Source organism: Danio rerio, chromosome 18 (genome assembly GCF_052040795.2).
Source record: "Danio rerio strain M-AB ecotype USA chromosome 18, GRCz13ab, whole genome shotgun sequence".
Lineage (NCBI taxonomy): Eukaryota > Metazoa > Chordata > Actinopteri > Cypriniformes > Danionidae > Danio > Danio rerio.
The window spans coordinates 8725083-8746123 of NC_141038.1; the positions used below are offsets into that span (position 1 = coordinate 8725083).

Consider the following 21041-nt stretch of genomic DNA (forward strand, 5'->3'; position numbering starts at 1 on the left):
GTAAAGCGCTTTGAGTGCCCAGAAAAGCGCTATATAAATGTAACGAATTATTATTATTATTATTATATTTCGTATGGTGAGAGTCAAATAAAATGTTACCAGAATTAAACATTATTTAATATAAAACAAAATGTAATATTATTATAATAATGTAATGTTATGTAACAATATTATAAAATATTAATATTACATATTACATCTGCACAAATTTGTCCATCACCCTTAATCATGGAGCAGTCCAGCAGTCAAATTTATATATATAAATATATATATATATATATGTATATATATATATATATATATATATATATATATATATATATATATATATATATATATATATATGTATGTATGTATGTATGTATGTATGTGTGTGTGTGTATATATATATATATATATATATATATATATATATATATATATATATATATATATATATATATATATATATATATATATATATAACATGTATTATTTTTAGTTGTAAATTATTTTTATGAAATTTATATTTAAATTAATTTAAAATGTAGAGATTGCATTAAGATAAAATGTAGAAAAGAAGTTTGAGTGATATAAAAAACTGCTAAATAAAAAAAATAAAAGGAGCATTTTAGGACTGTTGGGCTCTTATGGCTTGTAATGCTTAGGGCCCCCAAATCACCAAATCCGCACCCGGAGAAAACCCACGCAAACATAGATAGAACATGCACACTCCATACAGAAATGCCCAAGTTTAACCCAGTCGGGACTCAAACCAACGATCTTCTTGTGTGAGGCGACAGTGCTACCACTGAGTCACCGCGCCGCCCCAATGACCGCCCCTTTTTTAGTCTAATAAATAGAAAAATACCAAAAACAAGATTGTCCAGACCGTTCCAATTCGCAATAGGCTTTATAATAGCATATAGCATGTAGCTTCCTTATCCACTGTACGCTATCAGACACAGCAAAACAAACATGGGCGTTTCTGAAGATATCGGAAGTTATGAATAATTATGACGCCACAGTCCAGAGTTCGCTACCAGCAGGAAGTGACGCCAAGTCTTCCACGGTGGCTCCTCATCTTACGTGGCAACGCGTCAAGCGACCGCGAGACACCGAGCACAAAGAGACAGAATATTAAATAAAACACATCAGCGCATTTTCTTCATCATTCCGCTTGCCGGTAGAGTTTAAGTGCTTCTTTTAAATCATCATGGGTTTGACCATCTCGTCGCTCTTTGGGAGACTTTTCGGCAAGAAACAGATGAGGATACTGATGGGTGAGTGTCTGTAACACATCACACTCTGTGTATTTCTAATGTACCTCTGTTGTAATGTTTGATTCTAATATAAGATGGATGCTATTTGCGTCTATATTTAGGTAAGTCAGTGTTTCCCCTTCTATTCACAACGAAATTCAGCAGTTAATGTGATATTTCTTAGCCAGTGGTTGGTGTTAGCTTGCTAGCATCCGGTTGAGGTTGTATGAATGGCTAAAATCACATCAGTGTAATGAATGTGGCACTAAATGTTTTCCTTCTCTTTTTCTCAGTGGGTTTGGACGCTGCTGGTAAAACCACAATACTTTACAAGCTGAAGCTGGGAGAAATTGTCACCACCATCCCTACTATAGGTGAGATTACATTAGGAAACTGTAAATGCTCAATTTCTCTTCTTTTTTCCACAATATTCAATTCAGTAATTGCTTTATTGGCATGACAAATGTGTTGCCAAAGCATTTATAAAATTTACACAAATAGCAGCATACTAATATAATAAAAACTCAGTAAATAGTAGTGGTAAAAATATTTTTTAATATAATAATTAAATAATATATAAATTATATATAATATTCAATATGTCATATTATTATTCAGTAAATCATATTATTCATATAAATCAATAAAAATTATATCAAAATAAACTACATTTAACAATCAACATTTTAGGATAAAATATTAATCAGTATATTTACACAATATTAAGTCTTTGAATGAGCTCACGATTAAACTTTATCCTAATCACAGTCACTGACAACATTGTTGACGTCATTGTGGGTTTTAAACAACATTAGCACTATTCAATTGAAGGAAAAGATACTTAATGAAAGAAATTACTCTTAAAGGCACAATATTTCAGAAATAAAATGTTTCTATATAAAAAAAAAAAAAACACTAGAACAGGGTTATATATTTTACTGATGTATGCACTTGCATTATTCCCTATATTTTGAAGAGTTTATAATATAGTAAACAGTAATTATATTAGTATGTTACATAAATGGTAACATACTAATGTAATAAAAAAACACAGTAAATAGTTGTGGTAAAAAAGATTTTTAAATATAATAATTAATTAAAATATAAATAATCTATCATATTATTCAATATACCATAATATTATTCAATATATGATACTATTTAGTATATCATATTCATACAAAACAATAAATATAATAATAATAGATAAGAATAAACTACATTTAACAATCAGCATTTTAGGATAAAATAATAATAATCAGTATATTTACGCAATATTAAGGGTGCTTTCACACCTGTGAATCGATTCAGTTGTTCCGAAACAGAGATTAGAATTGTTACATTGTTGCTCTTTGCTCTTGGAGCGGTTCGCTTTCACACTGCAAAGTTTCTAATCGGACCAAAAGAGCTAAAACAAGTCACGTGCGAGTAAACTCTCCTTACATTGGTCAGAGTGTCAGGGTTTATTTTGCAGCGTCCCGCTCAGCTGTCAGGAGAGGTGGTGGTTTGGTGGTGATTGACAGGGTGCGCGCGCGTGACGTGTCTGAGGAGAGACACGGTGGGGAGGGGTGAGAAGGGTGCGCGATGATGCCTATTTGAGGACTGGGAGAGAGACACGAGATTACCGGGAGATCATCACTTGTTTGCGGGCATCCGGAGACTCTCGAAACTTCCCGCCCTACTCATAATTCTCTCTTCATATAGCCGTAAGCCTATTACATATCCATAAAACACTGTGATATAACCGCTCTCGGATCGGATCGCTTTCTCACTGCAATCGAACCGCTCCAGGGTTCGTTTCAATCGAGCCGAGACCACCTCATTCAAGCGATCTCGGAGCGATTACTTTGGCGCGGAACAGAGCGCGATTGCCCTGTTCACATATGCCAATTGAACCGCGCTAACTGGGCAAACGAGATACGTTCCGAAACAAAAGTGTAGGTGTGAAAGCACCCTAAGTCTTTGAATGAGCTCACGGTTAAACTTTATTCTAATCACAGCCACTGACAACATTGTTGATGTCATTGTGGGTTTTATACAACATTAGCACTGTTTAATTGACTGAGCAATGTTATACTTTGATAGTCGTTGGTCGATGATATGATTTCCCTATTTGGAATTAGCAAATAATACTTTTCTGAAGATATATTATTAAGTAGAAAGTCTGTATGATTGAATATAACACCAACTTCACCTTAAGGGAAAAAAATTACTCTAAAGGCACAATATGTAGGATTTAAAAAATATCTATATAAAAACACCAGAAAGGAATAATTTATTTTACTTGTGTATGCACTTGCATCATCCCAAATGTTTTGAAGATTGTACAAAATCCAGAGAAATCCTTAAATTTAACCAGTGATACAGACTGTGTCCTGTTTGTCTATGGTAATGACATCACACACCTTTGATTACTGGTTTGCTTGAATAGGAAACCAGAAAACGCCAACGACGCTTTAATATGTTGTGCTACAATTTTTATGCCTCATCTCACTCCTTTATTATCAGCAATTGCTTCAGCGGTCTTGTTTCGCTTTTTACACCTTTCATCCTTCCACTTTGTACTACCATGATAATAAGTGTTGAATACTTCAGCTCATCCATCAACATGATTTCAGGAAGAGTTCTGCATGATATGATGAAGACCACAGCTCTCGTGATTCCGTTACACCACTACTGAGTGTGGATCACAAATCTCACAGTTCAGATCACATTATGATATTTTTTTTGTGACAGATTGGACTATTTTTCGGATCAGCCAAAAAGGGAGGAGACAAATGTAATTTGCTTTCCATTTAATACAAAAACAGTACTCCAAGACACTTTTGGTTTTAACAAACAGAACTTAAAACCTTGTAATTTTATTAAAAATAAAAGGGCATAAAAAGGGCATTCGCTGTGTAAATAGTCTGCTGAATAAAAACAAATAGTAAAATATTCAGTAGTGTGAAAAATTCACTTTTACTACGACTGTTGCTGATAACGCCAAATGTATAAATCTAACATTCTAATTTTCACGACCCGTATTTCTTTTTAGTCTCATTTTCAATAAATGATTCAGTTATTCACTCATAAATCTTAATGTATTATTGCTAGATCATTGCTTGTCATCTTTGAAGAATCATTCAGTGGCATATTTTTGATGGCTGGTTGTTGCCACCTATTGGCTAAATACTGCAATTACTGCCTACAGCTTTCATTTTTGAGGGTCAAGTTAAAGGTTCAGGACACCCTGGAGAACTTTTTTTTTAAATTAACTGATGTTGAGCATCAGTTAAGACGATGTTAGCACCTGTCAGCTTTAATTGTGGGGAAAACTGGATAATTTTGAGCTTTTGTCAGCTAATTTCAGCTTCCGGGTTTAAAATGATTTTTGGGGCGGGATCAAAATCGGCGACGTAGCGCAGTACTGCAAGTGCAATGATGACGCGTCGGTTTCTCATTATTATTCATTGCGGAGTTTTCTTATCCTATGAGAAGAGCCGGCTGCTTAATTATTCATGAGACCTGCCAGACCTGCCAGTGTCAAGCCCGAGCTGTGAGACACGTCACGGACTCACGGCACGGGCACACAGTATTTAGCCGTTCATGAAGGCTCATATGCGTTTGTTTCCATGATCCACGCGGTTTGTTGCATGTTTTCCCCCACGATCTTGTCAGGGCTGATCATACAGCAAAGCTGTGTGTGTGATGCAAGCATTTTTGTCGCGAGAGCAGCACGAGAATTGAAGAATGGCGGATGCTGTCTTTTATCAGGAGTTCGTTCACATTCAGACACATCACTGTGCTGCTGTGTTTGCCTAAATCCTCCAGATTACCAGCAGGGCTAACGGTTAAAATAGACAGGTCAGGAGACCTGTTGCAATGAGTCTGCTGGATACGGGGATTGAGGGAGAATCCTCATTTATAGGGTTTACATGAACACACTTATCTTTATAATGATATAAATTGTGGTTATGTGTATATGAAATTACGAATAACAAGTGTAGCATTGCATTAAATCACTGTTCATTTCTTTGCATTTTAACTTTGTAAACTATAAACTCATGCGTCTCCTTACGGTTTGTCTCATTTTGTGAGCTAACTGACAACAATAGTTGTTCGCTCACGTTCTCCCCTGCTGGCTACGCCCACTCCTGCCCGATGCTCGCGGAGCTCCACGCCCATTAATCATGCATCTTTTGAAAAAATTCTGAAGTAGACTTTAACCGAAGGTGGGGGGTGTCATGGCCCTTTAAATGTATATGACGATGATTTTAATCTTTACCTAAACATCAGTGGTTTTATCTAAACTATAAATTGTTTTCATAGTACTTCTGTGTTATTTGACTGTTTATAACTAACTCAAGACTAAGGACTGAATGTCTTAGGATTAATAAACAAATGCAAATCACCATAATTTATAATTTGTTGCGTGGGTGTTGAGATCCTGATCTTTTAATAATTAATCTTGTAGCTGAATTACACTAAATGCAGTAATGCAGGCTAAACAAGTAGTGACAGAAAACGCCTTTCATAACCTAAGAGACCCTCCACATCCCGAATAACCTACCACAACTACTTTCATTATCATTGTATTTTACAGGAAAGCCTGTAATGTTTTCATACATGTGATTTGAATCACGCGAGGGATGATCTCTCTGCAATTGTTACAAATTAAGGATTAATCTACAAGTTTAAAAAATGTATTAATCTGCAGGTCATGTGTGTTCTGAATTGTGGGTTGTGATTCGTACGAATCATTAATCAAACGTGATCCTCCACACAGAAATGCCAACTGAGCCTTGGCTCGAAGCAGTGACCTTGTTATTGAGGCGACAGCATCACCTACTGCGCCACTGCGTCACCAACTATTGTTAGGCATATTTAGAACAATTACAATATTGATAACAATTTGATGACATATCACGGTGCAGTCCAGATTTATTGATTAAATAGTTTTTAGTCCGTATAAACCACTAGGTTTTAACCATTTTTTAGCGATACTTTTTTTTTTTTGTTGGAAGTCATTTTAAAACCTAGAATGATTACTTATTTGAATTCAAATTTTATTAACATTTTATACAATTATTTAAAATTAATAAACTTAAATGTTTTTTTTTTATTAACAGTTCAATAAAATTCAATAAAACATTTAAAATACAAAATATTTAACTTGTCTACAGTGTTGCAAGTGAGTTTTGGAGTTGAAATAAGGTGGGAAAACTACTACTGTTAATGTGCCTGTGACTAAAGCCTGCCTTAAGAACATTACTGACCAATCCTATTTTAGCAGCTGTTGCTGTCGTACTGCAGCACCACTAGCTTTTACAGAAATGATCAATAATAATGTGTTAATGTTATTTCATTTTGTTTCTGAGTGCTAGCCCAACGTGATTCAGATAATCAATTTAGCTGGTTAATGTATATAAATGTTTATAACTCCTAACTAAAGTGTTGTTAAACTGTCTGTTTTCTTCTGATGGGCAGGTTTTAATGTAGAGACTGTTGAATACAAGAACATCTGCTTCACTGTGTGGGACGTTGGCGGTCAGGACAAGATTCGTCCTCTGTGGAGACACTATTTTCAGAACACACAGGTAAGATCTAGTTTAGGACTCACACGTGCTTCTTAGTCATTTCTGAGTACGTTTATCCTAAGCTTATCTTATCCTAAGTTTATTGAAACCCAGCTGCTTTATTGACTGCTTTTTAACTTTAAGTCTAAATGGTTTGTTTGTCTGTTCTCAGGGTTTGATCTTTGTGGTGGACAGCAATGACAGAGAGAGAGTAGCAGAATCTGCAGAGGAGCTTTCTAAAATGGTAAGAGTTGCTCCATCTTTGTTTAAATACGATATATATATATATATATATATATATATATATATATATATATATATATATATATATATATATATATATATATATATATATATATATATATATAGATTGATAGATTGATAGATAGATAGATAGATAGATAGATAGATAGATATCTTGGCGTGTGAACTTAAGAGCGTGAGGTGGGATCATTAGTTCTCGCTGTTGCACTTTAGATCATTTTGGAAAGGCATTTTCTATCCAAGACTAAAAAGGATTGAGCCCTATGTGTGCACGTGCCTGCCTGTATGAATATGGTAATGACTCCACTTTGGCTTTTACCGGAGAAAAACTGTGTTCGTTGCAAGTTTGTCTTCGAAATTAATAACAGAAGAAAAAAATAGAGTGGGAGAGTTTAGCTGACGCGGTCAAAGCAGTGGGGTCTGAACATCGCACTGTGAGTGAATTAAAAAAGAAATGGTTCGATGTAAAGGTGCAGGTTAAGAGAACACCGGTGCACCGTCAAAGTGTGGACCGAACAGGCAGGCGAACGGGATGCTGAATTAACACCCTTTGAGGAGAGAGTTGCCTCAATTGTGGGCAACACTTTACTGTCTGGAGTAGTGTCCATGTCTGTGGGAGACACAGATGTATTAGAGGAACACTTTGTTAGGGCGGTATAGCAGCACCCCTCCGCTCTTATCAAGGCAGTGCCACCGGCATTTCAGCTGCCCAATCGCCCGCTGACCGAGTGCGAGAATGGACATCATTGTATCTGCGCTCTTGGTTAGATTTGTTAGGGTTAACAGCCACGTCTTTAATGGCTAACCGCGGTCTCCTGATATGCAGTTAAATAATTACGCTCAATAAAATAAAATAAACTTTGTAGTGTGCAATTTAACATAACTGCCTCCAGGATTCGCCAATGGAAATAAAACAAACACACACAAGAAATACACGGACGCCAGACATGAAGTTGGCGCGGACCAACGCACATTCTCACATTTATTTCATCGTTAGTAAATCCAAACGTGAGCGTGAAAATTCCTCCGTCAGAGATGAAACCTTTTATCAACGCTTACATTTTAAACAAGTGGCAAAAGGAATGGGATGCATTAGAAAACAATACATTACATGAAATCCAACCTGAAGATTCGCACAGAATTTTAAGACATTTTAAGAATCGATTTGATCAAGTAGTTTTTACTAGATGTCGTATTGGGCATACGAGAATAACACATGGTTTTTTGCTCCAAGGTGAAAACCCTACTCAGTGTTTGTGCTGGAAAACTCCTCTTACTGTAAAACATATTTTACTGGACTGTCCTGCTTTTACTGATTCCAGAAGGACTTTTTATGAAATTAACTCTTTTAAGGACATTTTTGACAAAGTGAAACCAGAAAAGATTTTATAATTTTTATCATGTATTAACACAAAAAATCTTATTTAATTTATGTTTTATTTTGTTTGTTGATTTTTAAATTGTATATTTATTGTTGAAAGATTCCTGCCATGAAGATAGCCTTGGTTGCTGACATGGTATTACATAAATAAATACATTACATTACGTGAGCGTGAAACCTGGCATACTCAACGTTTTTGTGTGTACGCAACATTGATACATGAGGCCCCTGGAGAATTTAGCTGTTACCCTAATCTAACACACCTGAACCAGCTAATCAAGTACTTTCTAGATATACTAGAAACTTCTTAGTAGGCATGTTGGAGCTAAACTCTGCAGGACACCGGCCCTCTAGGACCGAGTTTGGACACCCCTGATATAGATTATTAAACAATTTTTAGCATTTATTTATTGTTTTTTTGTGTGTTTGTTGAAGACATTAAATGTTCAACTAGATTAAGCCTTCATCACACTCTCTTTCACTTTCTTTATACAGTTGCAGGAAGATGAACTGAGGGACGCCGTGCTCCTGGTTTTTGCAAACAAACAGGATCTGCCTAACGCCATGGCTGTCAGTGAACTCACAGACAAACTCGGCCTGCAGAGCCTACGCAGCAGAACGGTACACACACACACACACAAACACACACACACACACACATGTTTGTTTTTGTAAAAAGTGAGTACATTACATAGGTTTCCCATTCATTTTATACTGTCCAAACTGTATATTGTATTGCCCCCACCCTAACCCCAACCACCACAGGAGACAGTGTACAGTAGAGGTCTGCATTCCCGCGGCTGTCCCACGAGACAGATCCGACCAGATTTCTGAGGCGGGGGAATAGATTTCCGAGGCGGGGGAATAGATTTCCGAATTAAGCGCGGGAGTGGTCGGTAACTGCTTTAATTTTGCACGGGAGCAGGCCGTCTAGCAATATTTGCTGTGTTTAGGTTGTTTGTTGATGTGTGCGTGTATTTGTGGGCGCGCGAATGAGAGGTGAGAGGAACCCCCTCCCACCCCCGCTCTTTAGCGGGATCGGGCGTGGCGGGTAAAAAATGGGGCGGGGAGCGGGACAACAAATGCTGAATATAAGCGGGAGCGGTCGGGCTAATACTTGGCGGTATCAGGATTCAAAATTTAGTCCCGCGCAGATCTCTAGTGTACAGCTTTACTCTCTGATTAAACTCATCCTGTGGGATTTATAAGCTTTGGGCTCACCAATGTCCTCATATTTCACCTCCTTTTTGTAATACCTGTGTCATACCCATGTCATACTGATTTGTGTCCTGATATGTCACAAAAACACGTGTACACACACACACACACACCTAACCTGCTTGACTCCCAGCATGCATGCAACCATAAACAATGACTGCATTTAAATGTTCCGTTGTCTACTTTTTTCCACAGTGGTACGTTCAAGCGACCTGCGCAACACAGGGCACTGGACTCTATGAAGGACTGGACTGGTTATCAAATGAGCTCTCCAAACGCTAGTGTGTGCCTGTTAGGGTCCCAGATGTGTGTGAACTTTAGAAAGACGGAGTGTGTCCATTGATCGACTCTGTCTTGAAGAACTTGTGTGAATGTGTGTGTGTGTGTGTGTGTGTGGAGGAGCTATCAAGTGTTCAGCATCATGTCTAATCTATCTTATCTGTCTTTTTTCTATGCTGTATTCCTACTAATGTTCTTTTAATTTTGTTTCTCCTTACAAATCTGATTGTTTTCTTGACTGTAAGATAATGCTTAAATTGCACGTTTACTTGATAACTGTGAGAGCATTATGGCACAAAGGGGAGGAATTCCAGCTCGGGGCGTCCCTCTCATGCAAGTCTGGAGTATTTGTAGCTTAAAAACAAATGATAGGATTGAGTAAATGCCAGGAAGAAGCTGTTGTGCATTAACGCTCACTTTGAGATCTCGGTTGCAGTGCTGCCTAATTTGACTAGCCAATCACAGGACTCGCCGCCCTATGAACATTCCCTTTCATGGCTGTTCATTTTATTCCAGGAGCTACATGCTAACTTTTGTTGCAGGGACAGCTTTGAGAAGTGACAACAGAATGGTACATGAAGTATTGATAGCAATATGGAGTCATCCATTGATTAGCCCAATGTTCTTTGATATGAAATACCTCCACTGAACAATATGGAAGTAAATGTTTGAGTTGAAAGCATTTTTGAACAGATCACATTAGCTTGCTTGATTTTCGGACATGGTGGATTGGACGAGGATGATTAGTTTCCTTTTTTTTTCCAGCTTTCTCCATGTTTCTTTTCATGTCAAACAGATGCGTGTATGTATTTGTGCTGGCGCCTTTTAATATCAGCGATCGAGGTGCATTGGGTGAGAATTTTGTATCGGACACTCCAGTAAAAACGATACTGTCCTCATTTCCTGAGCAGGACTTTCTGATCTTGTACACTTCCCTACTGCGGCAAATGCCGTACTCTTGCTTGAACTGTGCCACAAGGTCCACCCCTGTGAGAAAATAAAGATCTGGTAAAAACCCAAACGTATGGATTGCTTTTTTTTAAAGATCTGATTTAAAAAAAAAAAAAAAGTAATTAAAGCTGCCTGCATGTAAAAACAATACATAAGCCTATAAAAATAAAATAAATAAAAATAGCATACCGGCCACTTAAAAAAAAAAAAAAAAAGTCTGGCCCTTTTGTTATTTGCCAGATGGCCAGTTCGCCCCTGGTTTGAAGTTGATAGAGAGAACTCTTGTGATTTTTGTAGTATTGTTAAAGAATCTGCTACTCATCTGTTTTTCCAGTGTGTATACTCAGGATTTTTTGGATTGATGTTTCTAACTTTATTTTAAGGACATTTGGTACACTTATACAAATTGGGTTATTTGATGTCGTATTTGCATACAAGATGGAATTTATTCAAAAAGTACAACCTATTTTCTTATACAACTAATAATATAAATTGCAAAATACCTTATTCATGTCAAGAAATGGGCCAAAGCTTAGTCAAATTGTGTTCATTTTATAAAGGAGATTAAACAATATGATGCTACACTATGTAACGTTAAAAACAGAAAAGCTAAAAAAAAAGCATATGAAGCATTATATAAATTTCAGTTGATTGAATAAAAGTTTATTATTATTATCTTACCTATTTATTTATTTTTTTAACCCTGGCATCTGTTTATACTTCGTATAACTGAGATAATTTCTCTCATCTTATTTTATTTATTTCGTTTATAATTGTTGTGAGATGTTTTCTCTTGTATTATGTTTGTAAATATATATATATATATATATATATATATATATATATATATATATATATATATATATATATATATATATATATATATATTATAATTATTATTATTTTTAAAGAGTTGTGAAAATCTCCACATCGGAAGTGGCGTGGCGTCATTTCTTCCACGGCGGCCGTGACGTGGCATTACGCAAGCGCAGATGTGATTGGGTTTCCTGACACTAGACGAGCATCACACAGACAAAACTTTAGACATTAGGAGAAACCTCGTAGTTTTAGGTGATTAGTGTGCTTCGCCATGGGTCTGACCATCTCGTCGCTCTTTAGCAGGCTGTTTGGAAAGAAACAGATGAGAATTCTCATGGGTGAGTGTTGAGTCTAATGCTAGCTTAAGCTAATTAGCTAGCGGCGTTAGCCAACTTTCGCAATTGAGTCATATCGCAGAAATTGGCAAATTAAACAGAAAACTGCAGCTGTCTCCTCTCGTTTAAATTAAACAATATTTAAAGTACAGCAAACTGAAATTGTCATGTATTGTACTATTGAAGTGTTTGAAATATGATGTCAAATGCTTAAAATAAAGTGATTATGATCAATATTTCTGTCAGTTTATAAACAATAAACAGTTTTGACTGTTTTGGAGAATTATATCGAAGTGTAGTGTATATATAATGCAGTTTACTTTAGTGTTGTGTATAGTATATCGTTTATTATGTCATTTATTTGACCATCAAATGTATCATATGACATGTATTACTTGTATTCGTCGTAAAAACCACCTTCATTTTGACATTGTACATATTTTAATGTATTATATTTACAAGATATAATTTATCAATAAAATATTCAGTTCTCAAGACATCACGTTTATGGAATAATTAGCTTTTTAGCTTCCCTAAATGTTTTTTATTTTTGACAAATTTTTAAATGTATTAATCCAGAAATATTAATAAAATTCGAGTTTTAGAGCTTTTGATTTGAGCGAAAGTCATCACTGTGTATCTCTCTATATGCGAGTTAATATATTTTTCAGAAATATTGTAAATACTGTATATGTAGGCATGGGCTACAAGATTCTGACAGTATGATAACCTTGTATAAAAATATCACAGTATTGTGATTACTGCTTTAAAATATGTTCTTTTTAAATGTCTGGTTAAAAAAAACAAACAAAAAATTTTCTCCTTTAAAAAATTATTATTATTATTATTATTTTTAAAGATTTATAATATTTTGGAACAGTTAACGTTCACTTCTGACTTCTGCCGTCTTCATTAGTTTCAAAAACACAGATTTCTTTACAATTTAAAACAGCATCTTTGGATAATTTTTCAGCTGAAGATACTGTTGGCCTAAAATACCTTGTAAGTTGGCCTTATATATACCTTGGGAATAGTATTACTGAACATTTTTTCGTTTATAAAACCTTCACTTTTCCAAACCGCAGTATACCTTGAAAAAACGGCTATCGTCCCATGCCTATGTATCTGTACAGCACAGGTGTCAAACTCGCATTTCTGCACAGTTTAGTTTTAACCCTAATGAAACACATCTGATCCAACCAATTGAGTCCTTCAGGCTTGTTTGAGACCTACAGGTAAGTTTGTAAAAGTCTGCGGCCCTCCAGGAACTGAGTTTGACACCCCCTGCTCTACAGTATGGGCTTCTAATCAAAGTTACGCTTTTCAGTGTTTTAGTCTCATAGTCAATGTTAAACTGGAGCTTATTAAAGCATAAAGCAATATGTTAAAATGGCGTTACTACATATTCCTCATTATATTCCAGTATATTTATTAGAATTGTAACATTTAGTTCCATTAATGAAATTAAAGATTTGTGACTGTCATTTTCTGTTTTATAAAGTTGGAAGAAACCTCGTTCCCATCATATACATTGTTGTTTTACAGTGGGTCTGGATGCTGCAGGGAAAACCACAATATTGTACAAACTGAAACTTGGCGAAATCGTGACCACAATTCCAACAATAGGTAAGAGGACAGGACTGTTGTTCATGTGACACCATAGAATTTGACTTTATGACCTCAAAGCAGTTCTCATGGGTAGATTGAGGCCATTGTCTTGTTTTTTGAGCAATGGTCATATGAGTAATCTGTCATCCACTGGGAACTTCTTCATGAAATTCTTTTGCTTCTGTCTTCCTTTAAGAGGTTTCTGTTATGCTTTCAACTTCTGTTTAATCTGCAATGTTGCTATTTGAGTCAAGATACTTTCTTTATCAGCAAGCACTTTTAGGAAGCCTCTTATGAAATGCTTCATTTGTAGGCTTGAGGTTTGGTCAAGGAATTTGCACAACACTATATCTTGAATTTTAATATTTGGGGTTGAATTTAGGACTGCACGATATTGGAAAATTTGACTTTACGATATTTTATTTTTCTGCGATTTTAAATATTGCAATATTATGAATACAGTTTCACAAGATAATTTGAATAGCAGTGTTTGACCGTTTTCTGGATCAGTCTTAACAGTATTCAGGTACATTAAATAATGACAATGCAAAAAATGCTTGTCTTTACCAGTCCAAATATCTAAACAGTACAGATATTGTTTTGAATATTAGAGATATTAACTTAAAACAGGCTAAATTATCTGCCAGTGGAGTAAGTGCAATAATTAATTCATTTTTGCTTTGAAATGTAGATATTTGGACTAGAAATGAGACAAAAGTCTAAGAATTATTTTTGTATAAATTCCCTATAAATACAGTAATTGAATGCAATTCTGTAGCTCCTGGTCAACTTTAATTCAGACTGAACATTGCATTTCTTGTGATGTGACTTGTGCACATTGCAGTATCGAAGATATATAGATATATTGTGCAGCCCTAGATGGATTTGCATTAATAGTGTGTTGTCTTCACGTCTACAGATAGATGGGATGTACTGATAAATTTGATCTCTTCTCTATCTGAACCTGTGTGTTTTGACCTTGTGTGTATTTGCCAGTTGATGTGAATGAGAAGCTAGTTTAATACTTGCGTAATGTGCCATCTGAGAGTTGATGTTTCTGTGTGTGCTTTGTCTGTGCACTCAGTAAATCATATTTTAAGATTTAAAAATATAGAGGTGTAATGAACCCCTCAAGTCATGATTTTAAAAGTATCTCCATATTGAAACAGCGATATGATATATTCTATAAAAAAAGATTGAATATTATTATTATTTCTCAAACAAAGTTAAAATAAAAAAAAGTTCTCTCTCTCTGTAGTAAACAAACCGCACATGCAATTTTTTGGTCATGAAATGTCGTTAGGCAAAAGGATACATGAAGACAAAATTGACATTTTTGTTTGTATTATACCTTTATATATTCAGCAGGGCTCGAAATTGCGACCATTTTGGTCGCATATGCGCCCGAAATTTTATCTATGCGACCTTAAAATATATTTGGGAGCATTTCTGCGAGTGCTTAAAATTGTTATGTGCGACCAGTTTTTACTGTAAAATGTTCACCACATGCGCGGATTCGGGAGACATTCACGCAGAATGCATCTCTGCACTTGCAACGCGAAACGCAGCGCTCGGGAATGGTTTAAAACTGTTGTCATGTTAACTTGCTGCAGTAAACAAATCCAAGTCCGTAATGCGTGCCCCGCCTTCACGCTCTTCTTATTGGCCCACTGCTCTAGCACTGAACGCGAATGATTGGTTAATATCAGCTGTCAATCACTCAGTCAGCGCTTCTGGCTTGGGTGACAGAGAGAGAGCTACTACCGCGAAAAATTGTAAAGCGCTGAAGAGGAGAATGAAGATAACACAGACAGATTTTGTTTTAGAAACCATGACATCTAAAGTTATAAATACTGAAACATCTTAGTAGTGATCATGTGCTAAATGTTAATCCACTATCTACACTTTTCCAAGAGTAGAAGACTTCCATTGGCTATAAAAAGTCTGTGGGATGGAGTTTTCAGGTAACTGTTTGCCACATCTAGCACGAGAGCTTCTGTTTAATCCTTCATATAATTGCCAGATGCTGTCCGCCATGCAAGGGACAGTTATATGTCAAATTGAACACCACGTACACCATCGCGAACGGGCTTGCATTGAGTAAACTAATATCGCTACTCATAAAAATAAACCGCTATTGCTATTATCATGTATGCACATAATAAGCTAGAATATGTGTCAAAAGCATTAGTGCAATATCTGACAGCACTTGTGAGAACAGCACAGTTATACCGTTAACAGATTCATTTAAGCAGTGCGTGCAGGGCCAGTGTGCGCTCCGTGTATCTTTTGCTCACTCAGTTCTGTTATAAAAATCTATTTTCTTGTGATAACGGGATTTCGTTGAGACATATTTTCCTCACGCTTGCATTTATATATATATATATATTTTTTTTTTTTGCTTGTTAGTTTGTTTAGTGTTGCTTTCAAATACAATAAATATGTTTGTACAAAACTTGTAGTAACGGTGCTCATAATTGGTGGGTGCGACTAAATTTTGGCTGATGCGCCTACATTTTTAAAGTTAGGAGCACCGGTGCTACCAAGCAAAAAGGTTAATTTCGAGCCCTGTTCAGTAAGCTAACTTTTGGCAAGAAAACAACAACACTATTGTGAACCATTTAGTTGATGTCAGCACATTTTTATTTCGTGATTTTCAATATTATGATGTATCGTTACATCCCTAAGTAAAATTGACAAAACATTAAAATGCATACCGTTGTTTTGTTTGGCTGTTTGCCTGAGCAAGCGAGCTGTAAAGACTTCACCCTTTCTTGGAAAGGGGGTGGGTTGTATCAGCTCATTTGCATTTAAAGAGATGCACAAAAAGGGTGTGATTTTTGGTTTAGCTTAAACAAAGGCAGTCAATTTTTCGGTGTGCTTTTTTTTCTGTGCACTCAAATCGTAGTTTTGAAAAATGGGGGTGTAACGATACCTTCAGGTTACGATTTGAAACATATCTTGATACTGAATCAGCGATATGTTATTAACTCAATGTTATATGCTATGAATAAGTTGAGTATTAGTATTATTATTGTTATTTCTTAAAAGTGGTTAAAAAAAGTTTCTCTCTGTAGTAAACAAATCCCAAGCATGTCTGCTCACATAAGAATTTTCGGCTTAAAATTTCATTATGCAACATAGTACATAAAGACAGAATGGACATTTTTGGGTGAATAATACCTTGGGTGAATAATTCAGTAGGGTAACTCTTGAGGAAAAAAAAAGTGTTTTGTTTACATCAGCACATTTTTATTTTGCGTTTTTTGATATTAAGCTGTATCGTTACATCCCCAGTTTAAATAGACAAAACATTCAAATGCATATTGTTTTTTTTGTTGTTGTTGTTTTTCTGGGTTAACGAGACATGAGCTGTAAAGGCTCAATTTTGGGTTTGAAATTTTATTATGCAACATAGTTCATGAAAATAGAATTGACATTTTTGAGTGAATAATACCTTGGGTGAATAATTCAGTAGGCTAACTCTTGGAAAAATTACAAGCTCAGTATTACCAATTGTTTTTGTTTACATCAGCACATTTTTATTTTGTGTTTTTTGATATTATTTATTGTACTATTTAGTTAAAATAGACAAAACATTAAAATGGAGGCCATTGTTTTGTTTCCTGTTTGCCTGAGTAAACGAGACATGAGCTGTAAAGGCTCCGCCCTTTTCTGGAAAGGGGGTGGGTGGTAGCTGCTCATTTGCATTTAAAAGAGATGCACAAAAAGAGTGTGATTTTTGCTTTAGCTTAAATAAAGGCATTTGTAACTTGTGTAATAAAACATCTTTGTAATTTTATACTGAAAGTTTATTGGTTGACCTAGCTGACACTTGCAAACTCATAAAAAGGGCCTTATAGGACTGTATTATCTTAAGAATATGTCACAATCAACTTGTCATCATACTTGTGGTTTCTTTGATTGCTTGACTGTCCTGTCTTACACCACTTAAGTTTTCAGCCAGTGTTTCATAAAAAAGCAGAACTGTTTCACTGTTGAATGTTGTATGTTAAAATACTATATTTTTATTGGGCAGGTTTTAATGTAGAGACTGTTGAATACAAGAACATCTGCTTCACTGTGTGGGACGTCGGCGGTCAGGACAAGATTCGTCCCCTGTGGAGACACTATTTTCAGAACACACAGGTAGGATCTCGATTAAGAGACACAAATGTGCTATGTTAAGCTAATCATATCCTGCTTTTTAACTCTAAGTCTAAATGGTTTGTTTGTCTGTTCTCAGGGTTTAATCTTTGTAGTGGACAGCAATGACAGAGAGAGAGTAGCAGAATCTGCAGAGGAGCTTTCTAAAATGGTAAACATTTATCATTGTGAACGTCCCACTTCCAGCAACCCCGTACAGTGGATACGGATGTTTGTTTGTGTGATTAATGTGGTTAAGTTGCCTCATCTACGTCTTTTCCTGTGCATATGTGCAGTTGCAGGAAGATGAACTGAGGGACGCCGTGCTTCTGGTTTTTGCAAACAAACAGGATCTGCCTAACGCCATGGCTGTCAGTGAACTCACAGACAAACTCGGCCTGCAGAGCCTACGCAGCAGAACGGTACACGCATACAACACACTAACACTAATACTTGATTAAATGTCATAAGGCTTGAGGGATGTTATTTTAATGTATATACTGGGGGTGTGCAATATTCTATTAATTTATTCATACGTTTTCCTTCGGCTTAGTCCCTTATTTATCAGGGGTCGACACAACGGAATGAACCGCCGACTGTTCCAGCATATGTTTTATGCAGCGGATGCCCGTCCAGTCGTAACCTAATATCAGGAAACATTCATACACTACGGCCAATTAAGTTCATCCAATGCATGTCTTTGCACTGTAGGGGAAATCAGAGCACCTGAAAGGAAACCCACGCTAACACGGAGAACATGCAAACTCCACACAGAAATGCCAACTGGTCAATCTGAGACTCGAACCAGTAACCTTCTTGCTGTGATGCGACAGTGCTAACCACTGAGCTACCGTGCCATGCAGTATTTACAAAAAATTCTTGATTTATTTAAAATTCTTAAAGTCTATACACAGTATCAACCTAATCACCTACCAAATATTTTTTTATAAAAATAATTAAACTTCATATCCAGAGAGTTTTGTTTTATTTTTTTGTGTTTTGATTTTCTGGCTTGTTTAGGCCTGTGGCAGAGTGATGACACTAAACCTCATGAGGTCATGAGTAATTCCCTGTTTTATTAAATGATCCGAGCACATGATTGAAACTGTCAGTTGATAAGTAATCAGTCTTGCTCAACATGTTTGCTTGTTTATTGTATTGTTGTATAAGAAAGTATTTGAGAAAATGGCACTCTTGCTTGTTATGTTTTTGTAGATATGTGATTTCTTAAGAATAACAAAAAACCACATACAGGGATATATTTTTATTTCATAATCATAACCTTAATTGTAGGGTCATGCTAACTACGTTTAAATATGCTAATCATATGACAAATGGTTCTGAAATGCTTTTGCATTATTGTTTTGAACAAATTGAGCAACACATTTGATGGTGCCAGTTTGCACATTGTCAAAACAACTACGATAATATTGCACACCCCTAATTCGCCCTCTTTGTATACATTTAAAAAATCATGGTGGGATTGTTAATTTATTTTGAAAGATTTCTCTTACATCTACCAAGGCTGCATTTCCTTATTTATTAAATAAACGAAACCAATAGAATTGTGAATTATTAATTTTAGTGTTATTATTATTACATTTGAAATATTTTCTATTAAAAAATATTAATTTATATGATTATAAGTATTTTCAGCAGCCATTACATGTTAATCTCACATGATTCACCAGAAATAAATCTATCATTCTGACTGTTGTTGTTATATGTGCAAGAATTATTATTATTACGTGGTGTTAAAAACTATTTATAAATATTCATGCTGGATAGCATCCAAACTATAAGTTAGATATTGTTACATAGATATTTAAATGTATGTACGATTTTCATGAAACATATTAAATATATATATATATATATATATATATATATATATATATATATATATATATATATATATATATATATATATATATATATATATATATATATATATATATATATATATAAACACACACACACACACACACACACACATATATATATATATATATATATATGTATATATATATAGCTGTACGTTTTGTCTGATGTTTTCTGTCTGGGCTTCTTGCAGTGGTATGTTCAAGCAACCTGCGCAACACAGGGCACTGGACTCTATGAAGGACTGGACTGGTTATCAAATGAGCTCTCCAAACGCTAGTGTGTGCCTTTTAGGGTCCTAGATGGTGCGTATAAACCAATGGAAAAGCTAGAGACTCCTCTTAGAATTGAATTAAGTGTGTGTGTGTGTGTGGCACAGCGGGAAGCTGGAGAAAAACCATCAAAAACTCTGCGCTCTTTTCTACAACACACTCTTTTGCCCACGTTTATCTGTTTTTTTTTATTTTATTTCGTTCAGACAAAAACAGCTTTTTAAAAAATAATTTTGCTGCATTTTCAGTTTTTCAGGAGGGCGTCAAGCAAAACCAGAAACACTGGAGTGTTTGATCAGTGAGTTATTGGTTTTGCTATTGGATTGTTTTGCTGGAAATTTGTGTTAAGGAGATTGTCGTTAAGCTCACTGGAGGTCAGTAATATTTCATTCACAACATGTGGAGTCGACTGGCGAATCAAAGCCATTCATTTCCATCAATCCTACTAGATATGCAATGTTGTAAAGTCTGTTACGTTGCGTTATCCGCTGTAGAGTCTCGTGGTCCTTCTAAACATTATCTGCATGAGTTAACTTCATTCTGGATCTCAGTTTCCAACATCAGCAGCACATGGCATGAATGGCATGAAAAGGTTCACTTTCTTTTTATAGGTTTGCTTCCCTCTCAATCCGTTGTGGTTTGTGGCAAATGTTTGAGTGACCCAGAACACAGGTTTTAATGTAGGAAGGGGTCAAAGGGAACGGGATGTCCTTTAGCCACGGCGACGCAATGAAATTCTTTTCATTTATGATTTAAAGTTACAATTGACGTGTTTTATGTCCAAAACGTTCCGCTCGGGCGAGTTTCTTGAGCTTATCATTATTGGTGATTGAATGTGACTTCTGAATGCAGACTTAACGTCATCGATGAATTCCATGTCTGGTTGAAATGGTTTGCTTTCTTAAACTTATGTGTAACAGATACAATCTATTTTACCCTAATATCATTATAAATTTGTTTGTGTATTATATGTATGATATTGTTTTAGAATAAAAGATAATCATGACCTGTTTGTGTGGAATCTGTTTTGGACCTAAAGCGGATAGTTCACACAAAAATGAGGGTTTACTTGATCACGTTTTTTTTTT

At 35.6% G+C, this 21041-nt stretch overlaps 3 protein-coding genes across 4 annotated transcripts in view; 2 read left to right on the top strand and 1 right to left on the bottom strand.

Annotated features, from left to right (window-relative positions):
* The window catches only part of LOC101882393 (uncharacterized), a 768785-nt gene that overhangs the window by 677515 nt on the left and 70229 nt on the right, over positions 1–21041 (bottom strand). The window lies entirely within an intron of this gene.
* arf5 (ADP-ribosylation factor 5) lies at positions 1013–10962 on the top strand. Its single transcript, NM_199275.1, is given in 6 exon segments — positions 1013–1262; positions 1535–1615; positions 6711–6820; positions 6972–7043; positions 8940–9065; positions 9858–10962. Coding segments are annotated over 6 exon segments (543 nt in total). The 5' UTR covers positions 1013–1195; the 3' UTR covers positions 9945–10962.
* zgc:77650 lies at positions 11904–20961 on the top strand. 2 transcript variants are annotated; one of them, NM_199876.1, is made up of 6 exons: positions 11904–12049; positions 13592–13672; positions 17694–17803; positions 17901–17972; positions 18097–18222; positions 19875–20961. In NM_199876.1, the coding sequence occupies exons 1-6, from the start codon at positions 11983–11985 to the stop codon at positions 19959–19961; spliced, it is 543 nt and encodes a 180-aa protein (NP_956170.1). In that variant the 5' UTR covers positions 11904–11982; the 3' UTR covers positions 19962–20961. The 2 variants fall into 2 exon arrangements, with proteins under 2 accessions (NP_956170.1, XP_087147769.1); XM_087291643.1 differs by lacking the exons at positions 11904–12049; positions 13592–13672 and adding an exon at positions 14965–15018 and having other exon boundaries at positions 16231–17803; positions 19875–20959.

What these genes read in the sequence shown, in the direction of transcription:
- zgc:77650 (NM_199876.1), top strand. Translation starts at nt 11,983, where the DNA reads ATGGGTCTGACCATCTCGTCGCTCTTTAGCAGGCTGTTTGGAAAGAAA. An exon ending in GACCACAATTCCAACAATAG is followed by an intron (nt 13,673 to 17,693) that starts GTAAGAGGACAG and finishes TTTATTGGGCAG; the next exon opens with GTTTTAATGTAGAGACTGTT. An exon ending in ACTATTTTCAGAACACACAG is followed by an intron (nt 17,804 to 17,900) that starts GTAGGATCTCGA and finishes GTCTGTTCTCAG; the next exon opens with GGTTTAATCTTTGTAGTGGA.